Below are 19,892 nucleotides of genomic sequence, written 5' to 3' on the forward strand. Positions count from 1 at the left end.
TTAATTCAACCATAAAAATGGGATATGGGCAGGGGCGGTTCAACCGGTAGGCAAACTACGTGGTTGCTGAAGGCGCCATCCTCTGGGGTCGCAGTTGAGTTGCCTCCAAGTGCCCTAAGGCTAATGAGCAGCTTCTTTTTGTCTTCCCCCCCCTTTTTCCCCCTCCCGCTGGGAGGCGGCATGCCCTCCAGCCACGCCTCATCTTCCCCCTCCTGTGTGCTACTCACATGCTACTCACCTGCCACCCCCAGAGCCATTTAAAGTCCAGGGAAGCTTGAAGGTGGGTAGGCAGTGAGCACAAAGATGCCATCATCCTGTCAGACCCCAGAAAGTTCACAGAAACTCCAGAAGGGTTTCTTCTTTGTGAAATCAGCGGCAGTAATGCAGCCAAACACTACCTGGTTTCTCAATGGCCATAGGGCAGCATGCAGGTAGGTATTAGCAGAGGGCATTGTAGACTGAGGACATAGCTCTACTTACATCATGTCTGTATCTATCTTACACAAAATTTAGGCCCGCATCATGTAGCTCTAGCACTTTTCCCCAGGCAACTATGAATAAGAGAATGTTGTCCTGTTTGACAATAGTCCTCCCAGGTTTTGCATACTCAGAGCCATGGTTTCCCTATTGAGTCAATCCACCTATAATGCAACTTTCCTTTTTACTCTCTTTCTCTTTACCACTGTCAAGTTTTCAATGACACGTCTCAGAAAGATTAACATAAATAACATGCAATCTTGTATATCAGCAGATTTTATTTTTGCAATGAAGGGAGAATGGAGGAAGATCTTCTGGCTTTTCCCTTTCTAATCCAGTGCTTGAAGTGCTGTGGCTTGCCAGAAGAATAAATAAATATAGTTGCTTAATAAAATGGTTTAAAAATATCTCTGAATAATGAAAACTTTAAATGCACTGTGATCTTCTTATGAAATGTCACAAACCTCACTAGGTTAGGTACAGCCTGTGCGATATAAAGCCAGCTCAGTCAAGTAGAAGTCCCTTTGGGCCTGCAAGGGAAGCTTGTCTTTTCCAAATACGTTGAACACACAAGCCCATGGCTGAATGCAGGACTGCTGAGATCAGGGCTATTCTGGTGCAGACAAGTTATGTACTGCTGATAAGGGAGGATTAATGAGTGGGTCTGCTCATCCGTTGCAATTAGAAACAACACTAGAACTATTCTGGGACTATTTCTGTGGCAAGAACTTGAACTACAGCTTATCAGAGGCCAGCTACTTGGAGGCCTTCATTTAAAAGAAGATTTATTATAAATAAAGGACAATCCAGCTAGGAATAGCAGAAGTGCTGGTATCCATGCTGCTTCTCTTTTAGAAAGAGAAATGTTGACATCCATACAGCAATCTTCTTTAAGAGGAAGAACTGGAGTGATTTTAGCATCATTTTATGCGAGCTCAGGTTGCTCTGGTATTACCGGCAGAGGGAGAAACAAGATCTAAGCCAGGATTTGTAGTGGCTGGGGCTTAAAAAGATGATACGACTGTGTGTGGGAGGAGGTGGGTAGAGAGGAATAATTTTAAGAAGAAGCTAAGAGCAGTTGGGGCCTGCATATCAGGACAGTTTTGAGCTTGTTTCAGATATGAAAGGTAGCTATTGTTCAGCTGGCTTTTATAAATCAAGGGCTAAATATAATTGTTAGGGCCCCTTAAAGTAATCCCATTGAACCAACAAGATCTGCAAATCCAGAATGCTCACCAATGGTCCTTTGTCATTCTGGAGGAAATTGGCAAGTGAGGGAACACAGAGGCCTTCTATGGACTCCCTAAAGGACATATGGATGGGGTTTGAAAGATTGTTCAGGCTGTTAGAAAGTGTGGCTCCCCAAGTGATGACGAACTTCAGCTCTCATCAGATCTAGCTAGGGCCAGGCAGTCAAGCAGCAGTAAACTGTTTGAATAACAATTTAGCTTGCAACCATCCTTGCCCAGCCCTAATTTATTTATTGTTCTGGTCTTCCAGCACTTTATTCCCAGCCCTAGACCTATTGTGCTGTGTTTTGCACAACTCTTGCCTTTCCCTTGCAAATCTGAATGTGCCCACTTTTTTGTTTTGTGACGCTGACTGATGTACTTTATGATGCTTTTACTTTCTCAGTTTTTAATTGTTTTAATTATATTTTTTGTTATTTTTTTAAAAAAAATGTACTTGAATTCTCTGTTTATTCTGGGCCTAGACCTCATGTAAGCCACCCCGAGTCCCTTTGGGGAGATGGAGGTGGGTTTATAAGAATAATGTTGTTGTTGTTGTTGTTGTTGTTGACAAAGATACAGTATGACACAGCAAATGAGATATATGTTGGATTTCGTATCACAAATTCACAAGTTGAACTCTTCCCAAGTAGCTACATTATCACTGTCCTCCATATGATATTGCCAGTCAGTACAGATCTGCTTCACAGATCCCTCTCTGTGTGTCTATAACCACCAGCCATCAGGCATGGAATCTGATAATTTTTTTTTGGGGGGGGGGGGGAGATTGCCACTCGTAGAATTCCAGAGCTCCCCAAAAGTACCTTTTATAAGCTCTGATTTAAACCTATTTGCTGACTTCCAGAAACATGTTTTCTTTCACTTTAGTAAAAACACATTGATGTGTATATAAACATGAACACATAAGGAAGGGGTGGGGAAAATGTAGCCCTTTAGATGTTGCTTACAAAAACTCCCATCCTTCCTGCTCTTTGTGGCCAGGGCTAAGGGGAGCTCTAATCCAATCACATCTAGAGAGCTATAAGATCCTCATACAAATCAGAAACTTGTTTTCCAGCATTATCAATTCTATTCCAGCAAAGGTATGATTCTGGGTGAGACTGAACACCATCCATCCAGGAACAATTTGGGCAAAGAGAATTATAGGAGCATTCCTAGAAACAAAGCAGACTTTCAGCAAACAGTGTAAATGTGCCCTCTAGAAGAATGTTCTCTGTTAAACAGCTGTCTATCATACAAATGAGGAACCTGGACTTATACTATAATGGCAAAAGCAATTAAAGAAGCAGGAAGAAATACAGGAAAGACAAGACTACAACTGTTCCAAAAAAGCACCAAAATAATAATCAATTATTGTAGAAAAATACTTTAATAAAAGGCATAAACTTTCAAGAAAATATCTATATTGTATTGTAATAACATTGTTTGGCAAAAGTACACAGAAATACACACATCTCTGGGATCAATATACATAATTTCTTTTGATACACCTTACTGTACTTTGTTCGGTCTATATAGATTTTGATCTGAAAGGAAAAGACAACACCCTCCCTAGAGCTGTGGTGCTCCTGTAGTCGTTTCCAGCTTTCCTTTATTGATTCCAAATCCATACTAATCAAAGGCACAATTCAACAGGATGTTCTCCTGCAAATGCACCATTAAAATGAACATTGTTGTGCTGTTTTCCTTCATTTCAGTGGAGCTTTACAGTTAATTGTGCCCAAAATTTGGCCTGCCAAATGGCAAGAGTACAGTATAAGATAGGAACTTTTAAAAGGTGTTGAAAAAGGCTAGTGCATATACATTGGGGAAAACAGTGACAAATGCTACGTTTATGTGGATTTCACATTGGCATGACCTTGATCATTTTTTCTTAAAAAGAACCTTGACTGGTAGGTAGGTTAAGGCAAACACCAATGCTATTTAAAAGTGAAAGGACTTAGAGGCCAAAGGCCATTTTTCAAAGGAAACACTTATAGGTGCCATTTCAATATGGATATTAACATGCTTAACAACAAATAAGCACCAGGGAATCCAGGAAGGGAGAATCTGCAGTGCTTTTCTTGAGAACAGGTTCGTACCAAATTGCAAGACATTTAATTTTTTACTGGTGCCTCTTCAATTAGTTGCTGTTCTATGCATCAATTCTTACTTATGGCCTTAATATGAACCTACCACTGCATTTTCTTCACAAAATTGTTTCAGAGGGGTTTTGATATTATCTTTGTCTGAGGCTTGACTTGCCCAAGGTTCACCCATTGGATTTCCATGGCCAAATTGGCCTACCAAAGTGCTAGTTCAGCACTCAAACCACTACATCAAACAAGACTCCAGTTAGATGTCTTGCAAATTAAGCAAACCCTTGTTCTTTCTAACACACAAAATGCTGCAAGTGTGTGAAACTGCATTTGGTTAGCAGGTAGCTGACTAACAGTAAGTCTGCATAACTCCTCCTCATACTGTCAGCTCATGATTTAACACTGAAATGAAAATATGAAAAACTATACTCTGAAAATGGCATTGTTGTGATGTTTTGACAATATACAAACTACATCACTCAGAACACCACGTGCACTTTGAAAAAGTGTGAGACATAGTTGAATAAACTCTGACAAAAAAGATATATGTGAAAATACCCTTTCATGACTAATAATCTCCCCCAACATCTTATTTGCACTGTTTTGTTTGCATGTGAACATCATAAAAAGCAGCTATTTGGAAGCGTTTGAGTGGACAACCTGTGAAATAAATTTTAGCTACAGAAGGGCACAAGTTCATCCATCATCCAGAAATACAATACAAAGGTGTATACTATATGACAAAATAGAATGGCCCACTTCACAATTATATGGTTCCACTTTAACTACCACGGTAACATCCTAACAAATCATAGGATTTACAATGTATCTTAGTCAAAGAATGGTGATTCCTCACCAAACTACAAAGCCCAGAATTCCACCGGATATTGGAAAAGTGTAGCATGACAGGCTCTCTTGTGAGAACCATGAGCGAAGCACTCCCCTATGCACCATACAGCTCCTAGCTTGTTTAAGTGCTCTTATGTGCAACTGGCCAGATATCTCTAGTCTAACCAGTAGTGTCCTAGTCCAGATATAAATGTTTCTAGTGTGCTAATCCTGCATATATAATAACCAGTTGCCCAAGGCAGATAGTTTCAGTACAGACTGACTGATTTTTATCTAATGAGGTCAGCCATTACCAGACCACATCTTGAATCATATAACTATTCCCACCTAGAGGTATTCCAACAAATCAATGGGAATTTTCTGAGTAAATAGTTCTGTATGTTCAGTTGAAACAACTGGTCCATTCAAGCTGGCACTAACAACTGGATTTTCACTAAAATTGTCTCCATATCAATTCTATCTCCGTTTTTTCTTCCTTCTTCAATATCTCTGGCCTTTTTCAAACCACAGTTTTCTGTGGGAATTATTTCACACTATAGTGTCATGCTTCCATATTACTTGCATGGTTCTATCCTATGGAATCCTGCAATTAGTCATCTAGGAAGGGGTATCTAGAATTTGTGACCACAAATAATTAAATTGCCTTACTAAAAACTCCATGATTCTACAGAATGCAGCCATGGCAGTTAAAGTGGAATCATAATGCTATTACTGTGTAGTATGAAAGGGTCCCTAGTATGAAAGAGAAAGAGAAGCCAAAACATGTGGTAGAATAATGTTTGCTTTTGGTTTGATAAATCATGGCTTGATGGAACCAAGATAGTTGTATCTAAATTGGGACATTGGGGTATCTAGATGAAAGGAGCTGCTATGATGCCATTGAGTTTCTCAGGCCTATCTCTATATATGGCATGTGAAGACTATAACTAGTAAGTAATTTCCATTAAAGAAATAAGAAAAAGGATGGACACACACACACACATTTTCTAAAACAGTTTTCATTTTATAATCAACTTCTTTTTACATGAACAGAAACACACCAGTATTTTGTGCGAAAAAATATTTTAAATAAATTTTGCTTCTTTTTTTAATCTTTGTACATTCTGATATACACATGTAACAAGATTTATGGCACTGTTACCAGAATCCAAAAAGGGAAAAATAATTATTTTTCTTGTATTCCTAGTTCTAAATCAAGCCAGCCACCTTTGCGCTAGTTTTGAATTATTATTATTATTATTATTATTGGGCAGCCAGCTGAAACTGGTTTGAACACTCAAAATAAAGAACTCTTCCCAACCCCCAAAACTATTATTGCACAAGAAGCCAGTAAAGGCATATGGCATAAAATAGTCCAGTCCCACCCTCACCCCCAAATAGAAAAAACAGTACCGGAAGATGAAACACAGCAAATAAAAATATTTTATCTAGTCAGGAGAGTGAGAAAGTGATCTGCAGATAGTGTAAGCTGCTCTGACCTCCTTTGCACCAGCAAGCATTTTGCTTAGATTTTGTTTAGCAAAGCCTTTGCAGTCTCAAGGCCCATGGATTTTGTTGTCTTTTTGCTTTTATTTTGGCTGGTTGTGTTTTATTTTTTTTTTTAACGTAACTGTTATCGGTCTATGAACCCGCACAGACTACTTAGTCATAATCTCTACAAGTAGCTGAATCACCAAAAAGGAAATAAAAATATATAGTGTCCGTTTTCTCTCTCACACACGTAAGTAGATTTCAAAAACTGCTTTTCTTTTAAAGCACCTCTCTTCTTCCATTTTGTTTTCAAAAATGGACTTGCAACAGCATTCACTCCAACATTTGTGAAGTCCTTCTATTTTTAGAACCTCTTCTTCAAAAGGTTGCTGTCCAGAGTATCTCTTAAAATAAACCCTCCCCAATAAAGCTTTAAAAACAACCACCCAACCCTCCAACTTTGTGTCAAAAATATGATCGTCTCTCCCATGCTTCTTTATTGTCACACGACAGTCTCAACTCCAATGAGCTTTGGTGTAAGGATTCGGGGTGTAACTCCGTTGTTTAGATCTTCTTCAAACTCCAATAACTGCCCCATGAAATTAAGATTAGGAGAAATGATTGGTCGCTTGCCTTTGACAAACTTATAGGCATCAGTCATGGTCATCCGCGTGTGCTTCATAAGGTAAGCAATGACTATGGTGGCAGAGCGCGACACACCAGCCTGGCAGTGGATAAGGAGACCTTTCCCACACTGGTGAGCTTCCTCTGAAAAGAACAGAAAAGAGATGTACACATTCACTTCAAGGTATAACCTCACAAAGCAGAATCCCACAACATGGACAAGCAATAATTGGCTTACCTAATTGAAAAGGAGGAAAGGGGAGATAAGGGATGGCTCACATATACCATTTAATTGGGCAACTGTGGACTTTCAAATTACTATCAATCCTCCACTTCCACAAAAGTTTGGGAAGAGAGATCCCAGAAAAAGGGGGGGAAACTTCCACTGAAAGTTGACCATAGAATTGTTCTGGAAGACCTAGAGATGTCTATGTTCTTTCAAGGCATATTTAGGTCCTTCAGGGTAATTCCGCCAGAAGTTGACCATAGAATTGGGCTGGAGGACTGAGTATGTCTAGAGAAGTAACATAAATGTTATAAATGGCATCAGCAATTTGTATGTATACAGTCATACAGTATTTTGTGAATAATCAAATTTGCAAAATTTAAACCCAATGGCAGAAATGTGTTCTACATGCCACAGGAATAAAAATTGTCCATCTCACTCATCTCCATCCTTCCTATCCACAACTATTTTCATGTGGAGCAAGAATTATTTACTATCTTCTTCTATTAGACTGGGGTGGCAACCTGTGACTATCCAGATGGTATGGACAGGGCCGGCCGGAGATAAATTTATATGTAAAGCGAGGGGGGAAATTGCGCCCCCCCCCACCGGCGCCGCGGGAGGCGTGGCCATGTGCCGCGGGAGGCACATGGCCACGCCTACCGCGGCGCCGGCGGACCCCGCCTCCTGCTCCCTGGCCCCGCCTCTCACGTAGCGTGGGAGGCGGGGTCACGGCGAGCAGCGCGGGAGGCGGGGCCAGGGCTGGCCCCGCCTCCCGCGCAGCTCACCCCGACCCTGCCTCTCACCCAGCGTGAGAGGCGGGGCCGGGGCGCACAGGCCGGGAGGCAGGGCTCCGCCCAGACGGGGCCTTGCCTCCCGCCCCGCGCGGCCTGGGCTTTTCCAGGCAGGCCGACTGCACTGGAGGTCCCTGCAGGCCGCGATCGCGGCCTGCAGGGACCTTCGGTGCAGTCGGCCCGCCTGGTAAAGGCCAGACGGGCGAGGCTGAGCTGCGTGGGAGGCAGGGCCAACCCTCGCCCCGCCTCCCACGCAGCTCACCCCGACCCCGCCTCTCACGCAACGTGAGAGGCGGGGCCGGGGCGCACAGGCCGGGAGGCAGGGCTCCGCCCAGACGGGGCCTTGCCTCCCGCCCCGCGCGGCCTGGGCTTTTCCAGGCAGGCCGACTGCACTGGAGGTCCCTGCAGGCCGCGATCGCGGCCTGCAGGGACCTTCGGTGCAGTCGGCCCGCCTGGTAAAGGCCAGACGGGCGAGGCTGAGCTGCGTGGGAGGCAGGGCCAACCCTGGCCCCGCCTCCCACGCAGCTCACCCCGACCCCGCCTCTCACGCAACGTGAGAGGCGGGGCCGGGGCGCACAGGCCGGGAGGCAGGGCTCCGCCCAGACGGGGCCTTGCCTCCCGCCCTGCGCGGCCTGGGCTTTTCCAGGCAGGCCGACTGCACCGGAGGTCCCTGCAGGCCGCGATCACGGCCTGCAGGGACCTTCGGTGCAGTCGGCCCGCCTGGTAAAGGCCAGACGGGCGAGGCTGAGCTGCGTGGGAGGCAGGGCCAACCCTGGCCCCGCCTCCCACGCAGCTCACCCCGACCCCGCCTCTCACGCAACGTGAGAGGCGGGGCCGGGGCGCACAGGCCGGGAGGCAGGGCTCCGCCCAGACGGGGCCTTGCCTCCCGCCCTGCGCGGCCTGGGCTTTTCCAGGCAGGCCGACTGCACCGGAGGTCCCTGCAGGCCGCGATCGCGGCCTGCAGGGACCTTCGGTGCAGTCGGCCCGCCTGGTAAAGGCCAGACGGGCGAGGCTGAGCTGCGTGGGAGGCAGGGCCAACCCTGGCCCCGCCTCCCACGCAGCTCACCCCGACCCCGCCTCTCACGCAACGTGAGAGGCGGGGCCGGGGCGCACAGGCCGGGAGGCAGGGCTCCGCCCAGACGGGGCCTTGCCTCCCGCCCTGCGCGGCCTGGGCTTTTCCAGGCAGGCCGACTGCACCGGAGGTCCCTGCAGGCCGCGATCGCGGCCTGCAGGGACCTTCGGTGCAGTCGGCCCGCCTGGTAAAGGCCAGACGGGCGAGGCTGAGCTGCGTGGGAGGCAGGGCCAACCCTGGCCCCGCCTCCCACGCAGCTCACCCCGACCCCGCCTCTCACGCAACGTGAGAGGCGGGGCCGGGGCGCACAGGCCGGCCATCCAGGGCCATCCCAGCCGGCCATGAGCTCGCTCGTCACCGAACAGGCCTTCCTGTTCGCCGGCGAGTGAGCTCATGGTCCCCGCTGGGAGGGGGGAAGCCTGACGGCGCCCCCCGGGCCCTGCGCCCGAGGCGGCCGCTGACGCGGCCGCCTAGTAACAACCGGCCCTGGGTATGGATTGCAACTGTCTTCATCTCTCATCATTGAGTGGTTAAGGCTGATGAGATCAGGACTGCCAGATTTTCAAATTGGTAATAAAGGGCAGTCAAAACACATGATACAGAACAGTGTGAGGTCAAAGTTGGAAAGTACCAAGGTTGCGCTGAAGCAGGTCAATGCTCGCTTATCTCAAATGTTTGGAACCAAAAAGGTTTGGGATTTTCTTCCCGGATTTTAGAATACCTTTATCTGCACATATGTACATAATAAAATATCTTGGAGATGGGACCAAGTCTAAACATGAAATTCATTTATGTTTGATATATACCTTATCCTGTATACACATAGTCTGAAGGTAATTTATGCAGTATTTTAAATAATTATGTGCATAGAATAAAACTTGTGTACACTGAAGCATCAGAAAGCAAAAGTGTCACTATTTCACCCATCCATGAGGACAGTTTTGGATTTTTGAAGACTTGGGATTTAGAGTTCCAGATAGGGATGCTCAGTCCGGACCAAATAAATTGATTCGGTATTTCCATAATCCTCTTTCAACTTTGCCTCTATATATAATCCACTCCTAGATAAATAGAAATTTGCAAAAATATAGATCTGCCAATTCTAACGGATTCATCTTTAAGGTTCACAGCCACAATAATGTTATTCTCTAAGTAATAACAATGGAATTGTCTGCTTTTTATGATGTAAACTTTCAAATCTGAAAAATATGGATCTGCACGAAGGCAGATTTAAGTTGATCTCAGTAGTGTTTTCCTTCTAAGTAGGGTTCCTATCCCTTATAATTAAGTTACCTATCAGCATCTCATCACAGTAAAATACATTTGCTCAGTGAAATTGATTAGCTTTGAATTGTTGCCTTGATTTATCTTAGACTTAAGATAAATTCCCCAGCCCTGTAGTTTGAATCTGGCAATTGCTAATCTATGATCTACCTTTATATAAATATAAAGCTGCCCAAATATATATGAACATAATGAACTTAATCAGTCTTCTTGAAATGGTCCCTAATTGAATCTCGACTTTTTCATACCTGCTCCTTGCTTTGCAAGCCAGTAAAAAATGGCCTGGTGACACATCAGGCAGGCTTATATAAAGCCTGCCCCTTCCTCAAGTCTCATAAGAAAAGGGCCTCTTGTGAGATTAATGAGCTCCTTCAAGGTCTCTAATAATGGGGGTGCACCAATCCACAAAATCTCACAATGACAAGACAGCATCAATTGAGAAAGGAAGAGCAGAGAAGTTCCAGCCATATTTGTACAAAGTGTCAGTCCCCTCTGCCCATCAAGCATTTGGCATCTAATATGAGTCCATTCCTGCATAGCAAATGCTGGTCCTATCCCTCCTTTTATGTGTCTCCTGAAGAAGAGCTATATCTACCTGATTATCTTTTAGGGCCGGGTCTGTGGTGCAGCTGATTAGTAGCCAGCTGCAATAAATCACTACTAACCAAGAGGTCATGAGATCAAAGCCCGGGTCAGGTTAAACCCCCTATCATTAATAGCCTAGCTTGCTGTTGACCTAAGCAGCCCAAAAGACAGTTACAGCTGTCAAATTGGAAATTTAGGTACCGCTTTATGCGGGGAGACTAATTTAACTAATTTACACCACCATAAAATTGTCAGCAGCGTGTGGAAAGGATTGAGGAAGTAATACCAACATGGACTCAGTGTCACAAGTGGACAGTGAAGCGGCAGCTCCCCCGTGGCTGAAATCGAACATACCCTCATGAAGCTAGAAGTTGGAAAATGTTAAATTGCCTCTGTGTGTGTCTATACAGTATGTGATACTACAGTTCAGCCATCTACATTTATTTGTGTATTTACTAAATGTATCTCATTTATTAAATACATTTATCATGATCTCATATCTCTTTATAATGGCCCATCAAGCATTTGGCATCTAATATGAGTCCGTTTCTGAATGCCAAATGCTGGGGATCTGCCTACTGTGAGCACAACTGGGTTCTGATTTACCTACCTACCACCCAAATTGCCAATCTAGGTAGTCTTGTATAATACTGATATAGGACAAATCTTCTGTCTTTAAAATGCAGGACTTCCTGTATAAAACAGAATGCTTGGGAACGCCGTATAGGAGTAGAAATATTAAGTTGATCTCACAACTTGCCCAGCCCAGTATTAAATGATTATGACCAAGGTCTTACTGAGTCAAAGTGCTTCCATAGTCAATCATATCATAACTGGTTGAATTTTCACACAATGAAACAGCCATGAGCTTACTGCATGAATAGGAGTTGCATTTTCTAAAAAAGGATCATTATATCTGCAGAGGCAGCAGCTGCAATTTTCTGATATGATACTGGTGAGACCTTCCTCTCCATCAAGTCTTCAAGAGGACCTTAGACCTTATTTGTATAAATAGCAAGCCATGTGCATTTCAAGTTAGACTACCTGGACACTACTAACTAAAATTATGGAAGTAAGACAGAGACCAGTACTGTATATCAATTCTGAAAAAGCCAGGCTTTCCACAGACATGGCATTCACCAGGAAGTTCCATAATGGATTCCACATGCTGTTGCTTTTGGCATTCAGGGCATAGCCTGGAAAGTTATTCTCCAAAAGGCAATTAGGCAGTTATTGTTCCAATGCTCCCCAAAGTAGTTAGCTAACTTTTTGTTAAAATGTATTGTTTTGCTTATGTGTTTGTAAAAAAAATAACTTAAATTTAATTTTAGTTACACGTTAAAGATCCAAATACTGCAAGCTGCTGGCCTGCAATAAAAAACACAAAGTGACATGATATCATTTCTGGTTGCCATTTTGGCCAATTAGGGGATAGCTGTCTGTTTGCGGGGGGGAGCTGGAGGTTAAGGCCCTTTTATGCATCTTTGGGGGCAAAAATTGTTCCAAAATAATGAGCCACATTTAGGGATCCCAAGGTCTGCATGAACCCCCCCAATGCCATATTTTGCTTAATAAGTAGTGAGTTACTTGTTACCAGTTATTTTCATGTCTGACTTGCACATCTTTAAGTTCTGTGTGAAATGACCTTCAGAGTCCAGCACTAGGTGACCCTCTAATTTGATCCAGTATAATTGTTCTGAGTCAGATTTCACTTTCAGTTCATTCTCCAGAACTTCATTATTGTTTTCTCAGAGACCTTCTGCATTTCAACCTTCACACTCACCCCCTGGGTTCAGAGTTGGAAGAAAATCTGTTTAAAGCATCCCAGATAATTCCAGATCCAATTTACTCTGTCTCTAGGGCAAAGCTAAACTCTGACTTAGATACTTAACAGAATATTTATCCTACTAAAAAGTCAGGACAAAGAAATATTTGTTTATTAAACTGGCAGGCATAGCTGAAGGCTATAGTTACCAGAGTGAAGGGGAGCATTGGGAAACGGAATTTAGAGATGAAAAATGATGTGGACTTTTCAATATAGAGTCTCAGGAAGTCTTTAAGATCTCATCTCTGAAGGTTTATTCTAAAAAGGTTTTAAATTTTGTCTTCCCTCTCATTGTCCTCACATAATAAACAATAAATAAATCATTCTTTGAGAGCTGTCCAATCTCTTGGCATTGTGCAAGTGGAGCCTCTGGTAATCCAACTTCTTTTTTAGAATGCACACTAGGGAACAATATACACACAAGGAAAGGAGCATCAAAAAGGCAAAGCAAATTCTGTCTTTTAGTACGGTGGGTATAACTGTTCAAGATGCAAGCACACCTTAATGATATCCCCAATACACCATAATATCTCCTTTTTCATCAGGTTGCTACTCAAAATGGTGACAAGAAGTGACAATTAATTTTGAGAAAGACTGGTGAAAAGCAAGGTATTTGGGGTTTTGTGGCTGTATATGGGAGTTGTAGGTGTTTTCACACATTTGAAAGTCTTTCAGTTCAGTTTTCAGATATCTAAAAATTGAATCCAAATTTGTTTTTAAATGTGGGTTTGTAAGGCTTTAAGACAGTGGTTCTCAACCTGTGGGTCCCCAGATGTTTTTGGCCTAAAACTCTCAGAAATCCCGGCCAGTTTACCAGCTGTTAGGATTTCTGGGAGTTGAAGGCCAAAAACATCTGGGAACCCCAGGCTAAGAACCACCGCTTTAGGGCAATTGTGTCAAACTCAAGGCCTTCAGGCCAAATCCAACCTACCACATCATTTTATATGGCCCATAACCTCCGGACGCATTTCAGAGGAACCCAGGAACCACAACTTCCCCACTACCTTGTGTCTTTAATGGATAAACACACAAGGAGAGGGCCATAGCAAACCACAGCCTACCAGGGGAATCTAGTTATTTGTCCCCATTACTAGTTCACATGCACTAGGATTCCAACCAAGTAAACCAAGTAAATTGGCCTATTGCAAAACACCTGAGTGGTTCAACCAAGGCAATTCAACACCAACACAAAACAAATAATCTTTTCTACAACCATTATAAGAGCTCAACTCTGCCTCAACACATACTTTATTAACACACATTTTGCTCCACTAGATGCCTGGATTATACATATGTGAGTATTTCTGGTTTGGCTTTTATCCCTAATTGCTTCCCTGCCCTCTACAGAAATAGACTATATTTGTACATGTTTCATATTGTGCTTGGACAGTCCAAGCGGACTCTTTCCAGATGTCTTCACTGCTGAAGGGTCAGAAATATATCAATGCACTGAAACTGTCTGAAAACCGGTGGAATATAGACATATACTCTGTATATCAAACTGGTTGTCACAATTTCTTTAGTTAGTGTGTAAAACAGGCACTGAATGGAATACTTTTTTATATTTATATCCTACTTACGCCTTGTGACAGAGCTTGAGGTTTTATATTTCTAGGCAGTCTTTCATTCTGACCTACTAACAAGCCCTAGTTCTGCTTAGCTTTTGTAAAGTTACTAGATCATATGCTTTCAGTTTGTGTCCCAGTTATGAACCCTATTATTTGTGTACTGGGAGGATAGAGATATATCAATCTTGAATTTTCTAATCTTCAACTCAATTGAGGATCATATCATGTAGAACATGATGCATTTAACAAAGCAAATTGACAGTATTCACTATCTATATCTATAGGTAGTGATGAAGCTGTGGTACATTAAGGTAGTCCACTAGTCCAAGTTTGACATTGTTCCATAATAGGTTACATAAAAGGCTAGTTCAGATTTAACAGGAAGCTACAATTAAAATGTGACATACATGTGTGGTATATTCCTGTTATATTGCAAATGGGCCACCTGCTACAGCTGTGCCCTGTTCCGTCATCACCAGGCCCATGATACTCTTTCACACACATTCTCTCATTCACTTACAGGACCTACCTCCCCAATAATTCTAATAATAAATGCTGGGAAAGGGTGAGAGTTTCTAGGTCCAGCTATACTACACTGGCCACACCAATAAGTACAACAATCCTGGACAGTAAAACAATCCTGTAGGCTGAGATTAAGAGAATGGAGCTTGAATCTCAATTACTCGTAATTCATGTAACCTGTACCTAGTGTCACACAGTGATTAAAAAAGAGCTACTCTGAGACTGTGTACACATCCATGTATTACAACCACATGGGGCCATCTGTTGTCCTCCAGATGTTTCTAAACTGCAAAACCCACGGGGGTCTTATCATAGCTAATACAGTAAGATTCCCGTATCTGTAAGGGACATTTTTCCTGGCTGGACTGTGGATGTTACCTCATTTTCAATTGCAGTTGCACTGGTGGACCTAGAGATTCTAGAGGTGAGCCCTCTCTAGGAATTTGCTAGGTCCTCCATTGCAACTCTGTGCTAATTTCTATGTGAAGCATACCACAGAATTGCCTGGAGTGCCTACTATATTTCTAGAGAGACCATTTTTTTCTCCTGGACATGGGTAACTGAAACTGCAGGTTTGGATTATGTGGTTATGGGGGACTATTTGTATTGGTAATAGTAAGAGATAATGACAGTTGCTGTACAACCTCTGAAAGGCTACACATTACTCATTCCTGTGTTAACAAAGAAGCTACTATCAAGAGAAAATCACATCTGAGGTGTATTTAATTGTTCTTAAAGTGTTTAATTTTCAAATTCTCTGGCAATGTCACTGGAGCCATAGTTTTTTTTTTTTAAAAAAAGCAAAGTTAAAAAAACATCATGGAATTATCACAGAGCTTTACTGAAGCTCTGGTTTTGTCACCAGAACTAGTCAATTGAAGGTATAATGTTTCAGAATTATGAAAGATTATCATGACATACACAATCAGGGATGCAAAAAAGGACTTGCGGGAGCATGTGACCAATCACATGAAAACTAAAAATGCACAATGTTCAAAACCACTTTAACCACCATGACTCCATCCTGCAGCAATGTTGGTTTTGTGAGCTACTAGAGCACTTCAACAGCTATAAACTATAAATCTATATTATAGTTAAATCTATATTATAGTTTATAAATCTATATTATAGATTTATAGTTTATAGCTTCAACAGCTATAAACTATAAATCTAGGATTCCATAGGATGGAGCTATGACAGTTCAAGTATGTTCAAAGTATTATAACTATGAAGTGTGGATATACTCTAACAACAATGAATTTGTGAAATATAACAGGAGCATGAAAGTAGCCATAAAGGGTGTTGGATCATGGGATAACCAATACAGTACTCAAATGCAGTTCAACAAGCCACACCTGTCATACAGCGGCAGCTTAACACATCTGGGGAGGTCTTCCATGGCTAACTATGACCAGAGACCCTATGTTGCTTATCTGTTTTGGATACAGAGCAAGAGTATTCAAAACACAATAAAAGATAATTTATGTTTCCTAGTTGCAATGCTACTATTTTAACGAAATAGACAGAGGTACATCTGTTGTTGAAGGATATGTTGAACCTATAATACTAGATGAATGCAAGTCACATATATTTGCAAAAATCTGTAGCATGGAAGTACATTTGCCAGGTAGAAGTCTAGTTTATGTTCGGCATTAATAATTAGCTGTAATGCAAACTTGAACAGTTGTTATCCCATTTTGCATGAGAAATTACATAGTTCATTTACAAATGCACTTCTCATGTGTGTTGAATATAAAAAGGACACATTCTGTAGCAAATAGTGTATCTTGTATAATGTGCAAAAAGGCACTTTAAGCACTGTAAGTGAAAATATTAGAGATAAGACAATTTATTAGACGTGTTTTCCTTTACATTTGTATTTTTTAGCATCTCAAGTTCTTTGTATCCCAAATATAAATAAATTTGTAAATTGTAGCAAGTTTTCCAAAATGAGCAAAGACACTTGTACTTCCCCATTTGTACTGGCCAAATTCAACAGCTCTTTCCACTGTGGACTGGAGCCTCCCAGGAAAAAAAAGAGATGATGATCCCAGATTTTTGAACAATCAACATTTGAATTTATATATATTCAAAGCTAGATTTATGAGAAGGAAATCTGGCCCCCTCTCCATTTTTCCCAGGTCAGATTCCCCCAATACAAAACGCAGAAAAGCTTTTTCCACATCAGATATGAAGACGTTTGTGAATTTTGGTAACTTCCTATCAAAAAGCAGCTGAACTAAACTTCATGAAAGAAATTATCTGTCAATTGTTTTGGCAGTATAGTACAACCCCAGGAAAATAAAGTTGTATAGATATTCAGATTTCCAACTGGAAAAGGTGGTTCCAGTTGCTCTGCCCCTTGGGCAAAGATAATCAGTTCCATGCCTATCATCCCAGAACTAAACACATTCAAGCCATGAAAGCAACAATTATGGCAATTTGCTTGGAAAGAAGACAGCAAGCAAAGGATAGTTACCAATGAATTCAAAAGCCTCTTCAAAATACTGCCTGAGATTCTGCTTGTTGCTGTCTGTGGCGGGAAGCCGCTTGTAGTTGAACAAGCCTTTTTCGTAATGGTAGAGGGGGAGGTGAGTGGTGACATTGATGATGTAGCCAATGTTCAGCCGCTGCATCTTCTCCAAGTCCTGGGCATCGTGTTCATTGCCAAGGAATAAGAAGGGCAGGATTGGAGTGAGTTCGGCATTCTCAATGTCTGGAGTGGTCGGGACGGATTGAGGTAGCGTACAGGTCACCGCGGTGGCACCGCCCCCACCACCTCCACCACCTTCTGGGCACTCTTGGAGTTGGAGGGAGTTATCACAGAGGTTTTCGTGGTTCTGTCTGAAACTGCTGAGTCCACCTGCAAAGGAGAGAATTTGATTTTTAAATACAGGGTCTTCAGAAACCCCATAATACAGTGCTTGAGGTAAACCAAAATGGACATTCACAGTGGATCCAGCACAGAATCCTACACTGTTCTCAGGGTTGTGACCCTCAATTCCTGCCAAGCAATGTGGCTGTAAGCAATATGACTGCTCAAAAATGCATGCATTGTATAACCACATTGTTCAAAAACACATTTTAACATTTTGATGCTATTTCTGCACCAATGGCAGGTGTAGGCACAATCAATACATCTGCTCAAAAATGAATTCACCACTATATAACCACATTGTTTGAAAACATATTTTAATCTGTGTTTGTTATCTCAATACCAATGGTGGATGTGGTCATGACCAATGAGGCTGCTCAAAAATGAATGCATTGTTTTAAAATGTATTTTAATCTGTATATTTGCTATCTCAGTGCTAATGATGGCAATAGGCAATGGACACAGCATGGCCATAGCTTCATATCTTCAAACCTTAGACACCTGGGCAGACAATGTTAGTTTGAAAATCTGAGTTGGCTCAAGACCTTTTGGTGCCTCAGGCAGAATATCTCCCACATCTCACCCAGATCAAGACATATCACATCCAAAGTAAAGCTTTTTGGCACATGAAACAATGAAAATCCACAAGAACCTCTTTCTATTCCTTATAATAAAAATGACCAAAAATTATGAATTGTTAAACAATTAACATGTAGTTACCCCTTTCATCCTACCCAAAATAATCTTCCTGCAGAAATCACTTAACTGTGCCCAATGTTAGTGCCAGCCTTGGCAGGCATTATTATTTTATTTGAAACTCACTACGGGTGATTAACTAAATTCTTACTATTAGATTTTTCTCCAAGAAGGTAAAAATAAAGCCCTGTCAGTGTGTATCTGGAAGTCATTTTCAAATTATGGCCACCTTAAGGTAAACCTATTACAGGGTTTTCTAGGCAAGATTTATTCAGAGGGAGCCTGCCTTTTCCTTCCTTTGAGGCTGAGAAAATGTTATACAAACCCTGTTCTCCAGAGCCCTAGTCCAATGCTCGGTTTCAGTATGTTTAGAAGTATGATTAAGTCTGTCTCCTATGGCATAATTTGACTGCATTTTAAAATTCCCCCATTTTTCAGATGTTACCAAAAAATAAGGAAAGTTACACTGCACCAGTAACTCCCCCCTTTTAAACCCAGATGACAACAATGTATATTTCATAGTTATATTTTTTAATTTACTTACAAAAAGTAAAGAAGTTACTTTTTTTTTAAAAAAATTGCTTCTTATGGAAGAGATCTCCGAAAAAGAAGGCACTTAAGGCAAAAGGAATGGAAAAATGTGTAGGGAAGTTTATCATTTTTACCCTAACACCTCACATGTTTCGTATTTTTCGAGTCTGTCTTCTAACAAATTGTTGCACAAAATCTGAAGAGAAAAGCAGAAGCTGAAAAACTTTCTACACCTCCGTTGGTGATGACATCAGCACAGCCTCCCCACCTGCCCGGTTTCCATGGCATTGACACAAAGACATACAATGACATCAGCTCGGCATGACATCAGCTCTTTGAGTGCAAACAATGCAAGAAGAGTGACTTTGTTTGAGGGCTTTTGGTGCAACTGTGTTCCTGGGAGCTAGTGATGTAATGCTAACAGGTGGTTGGGCCAGTGCTTGCCTTTGCAGGGAGGAGGAAAAACAAAGTTCTGTATACATGGGAGATTATAGGTTAAGCTTTCACTAACGGCCTGGCAAAGAATGCAGTAATTCAAGAGAAATGTCATTTCGTGCAAACCAAACAAAGATACCGACATTTGCAAAAGCAAGGCTCATTGTATAATGGAACAGAATCTAGAGTGAAGGCAGTTTCTCACTCTAAACACTTTGACGAAAGGAAAAGGTTTTCAGATTCACAGTCCACAGAGTTACACTGAGAGGCTCTCCTTCCTCTTCTGATTTTTGTCTATAAAGTTCCCTGTACCAGAACAATACAAACCTTTGAGATGTTTTCAGATTAAGCTCTCTAAAAGGAAAGAACCCCCTTCTCAGCATTAGACCATTCAAAAGTTTGTATTTTTAAAAGGAAAAAATTATTATTATTTCAGCTTTCTCTCAACATAGTCTAGCTGAGGAGATGGGAAATTAAAAGCTGAAATATTATAAATTAACTGGACTTGTTGATATGATCCAACTATTCAATAGATAAGAGTTTTATTAAAAAAACATTTCAGAAAGCTTGACAAAAAGAATTTTGCTTTGCTCTGTATCCCAATCCTAACAGGGTCTTTTCCCTAATTTAGAGAGAGAATTAACTATTTTCTTGGAAATTGTGAAAGTCTTACAAGTTTAGACTGGAGAGATTTCCTTCAATAGACGAACTCTGGTTTTAATCAGGAAGGA

At 41.9% G+C, this 19,892-nt stretch overlaps 1 protein-coding gene across 2 annotated transcripts in view; it reads right to left on the bottom strand.

The window, feature by feature from the left end:
• Window positions 1-3,077: 3,077 nt before the first annotated feature.
• The window catches only part of dusp10 (dual specificity phosphatase 10), a 122,346-nt gene continuing 105,531 nt past the window's right edge, over window positions 3,078-19,892 (bottom strand). For both annotated transcript variants that reach the window (XM_062972379.1, XM_003215995.4), the window contains exons 3-4: window positions 17,104-17,487; window positions 3,078-6,892 (exon numbers count right to left, since the gene is read on the bottom strand). In XM_062972379.1, coding sequence (XP_062828449.1) covers window positions 6,627-6,892; window positions 17,104-17,487 — 650 coding nt within the window. In that variant the 3' untranslated portion in view covers window positions 3,078-6,626. The remainder of the gene's footprint in view (window positions 6,893-17,103; window positions 17,488-19,892) is intronic.

The sequence above is a fragment of the Anolis carolinensis genome, chromosome 1 (genome assembly GCF_035594765.1).
Source record: "Anolis carolinensis isolate JA03-04 chromosome 1, rAnoCar3.1.pri, whole genome shotgun sequence".
NCBI lineage: Eukaryota > Metazoa > Chordata > Lepidosauria > Squamata > Dactyloidae > Anolis > Anolis carolinensis.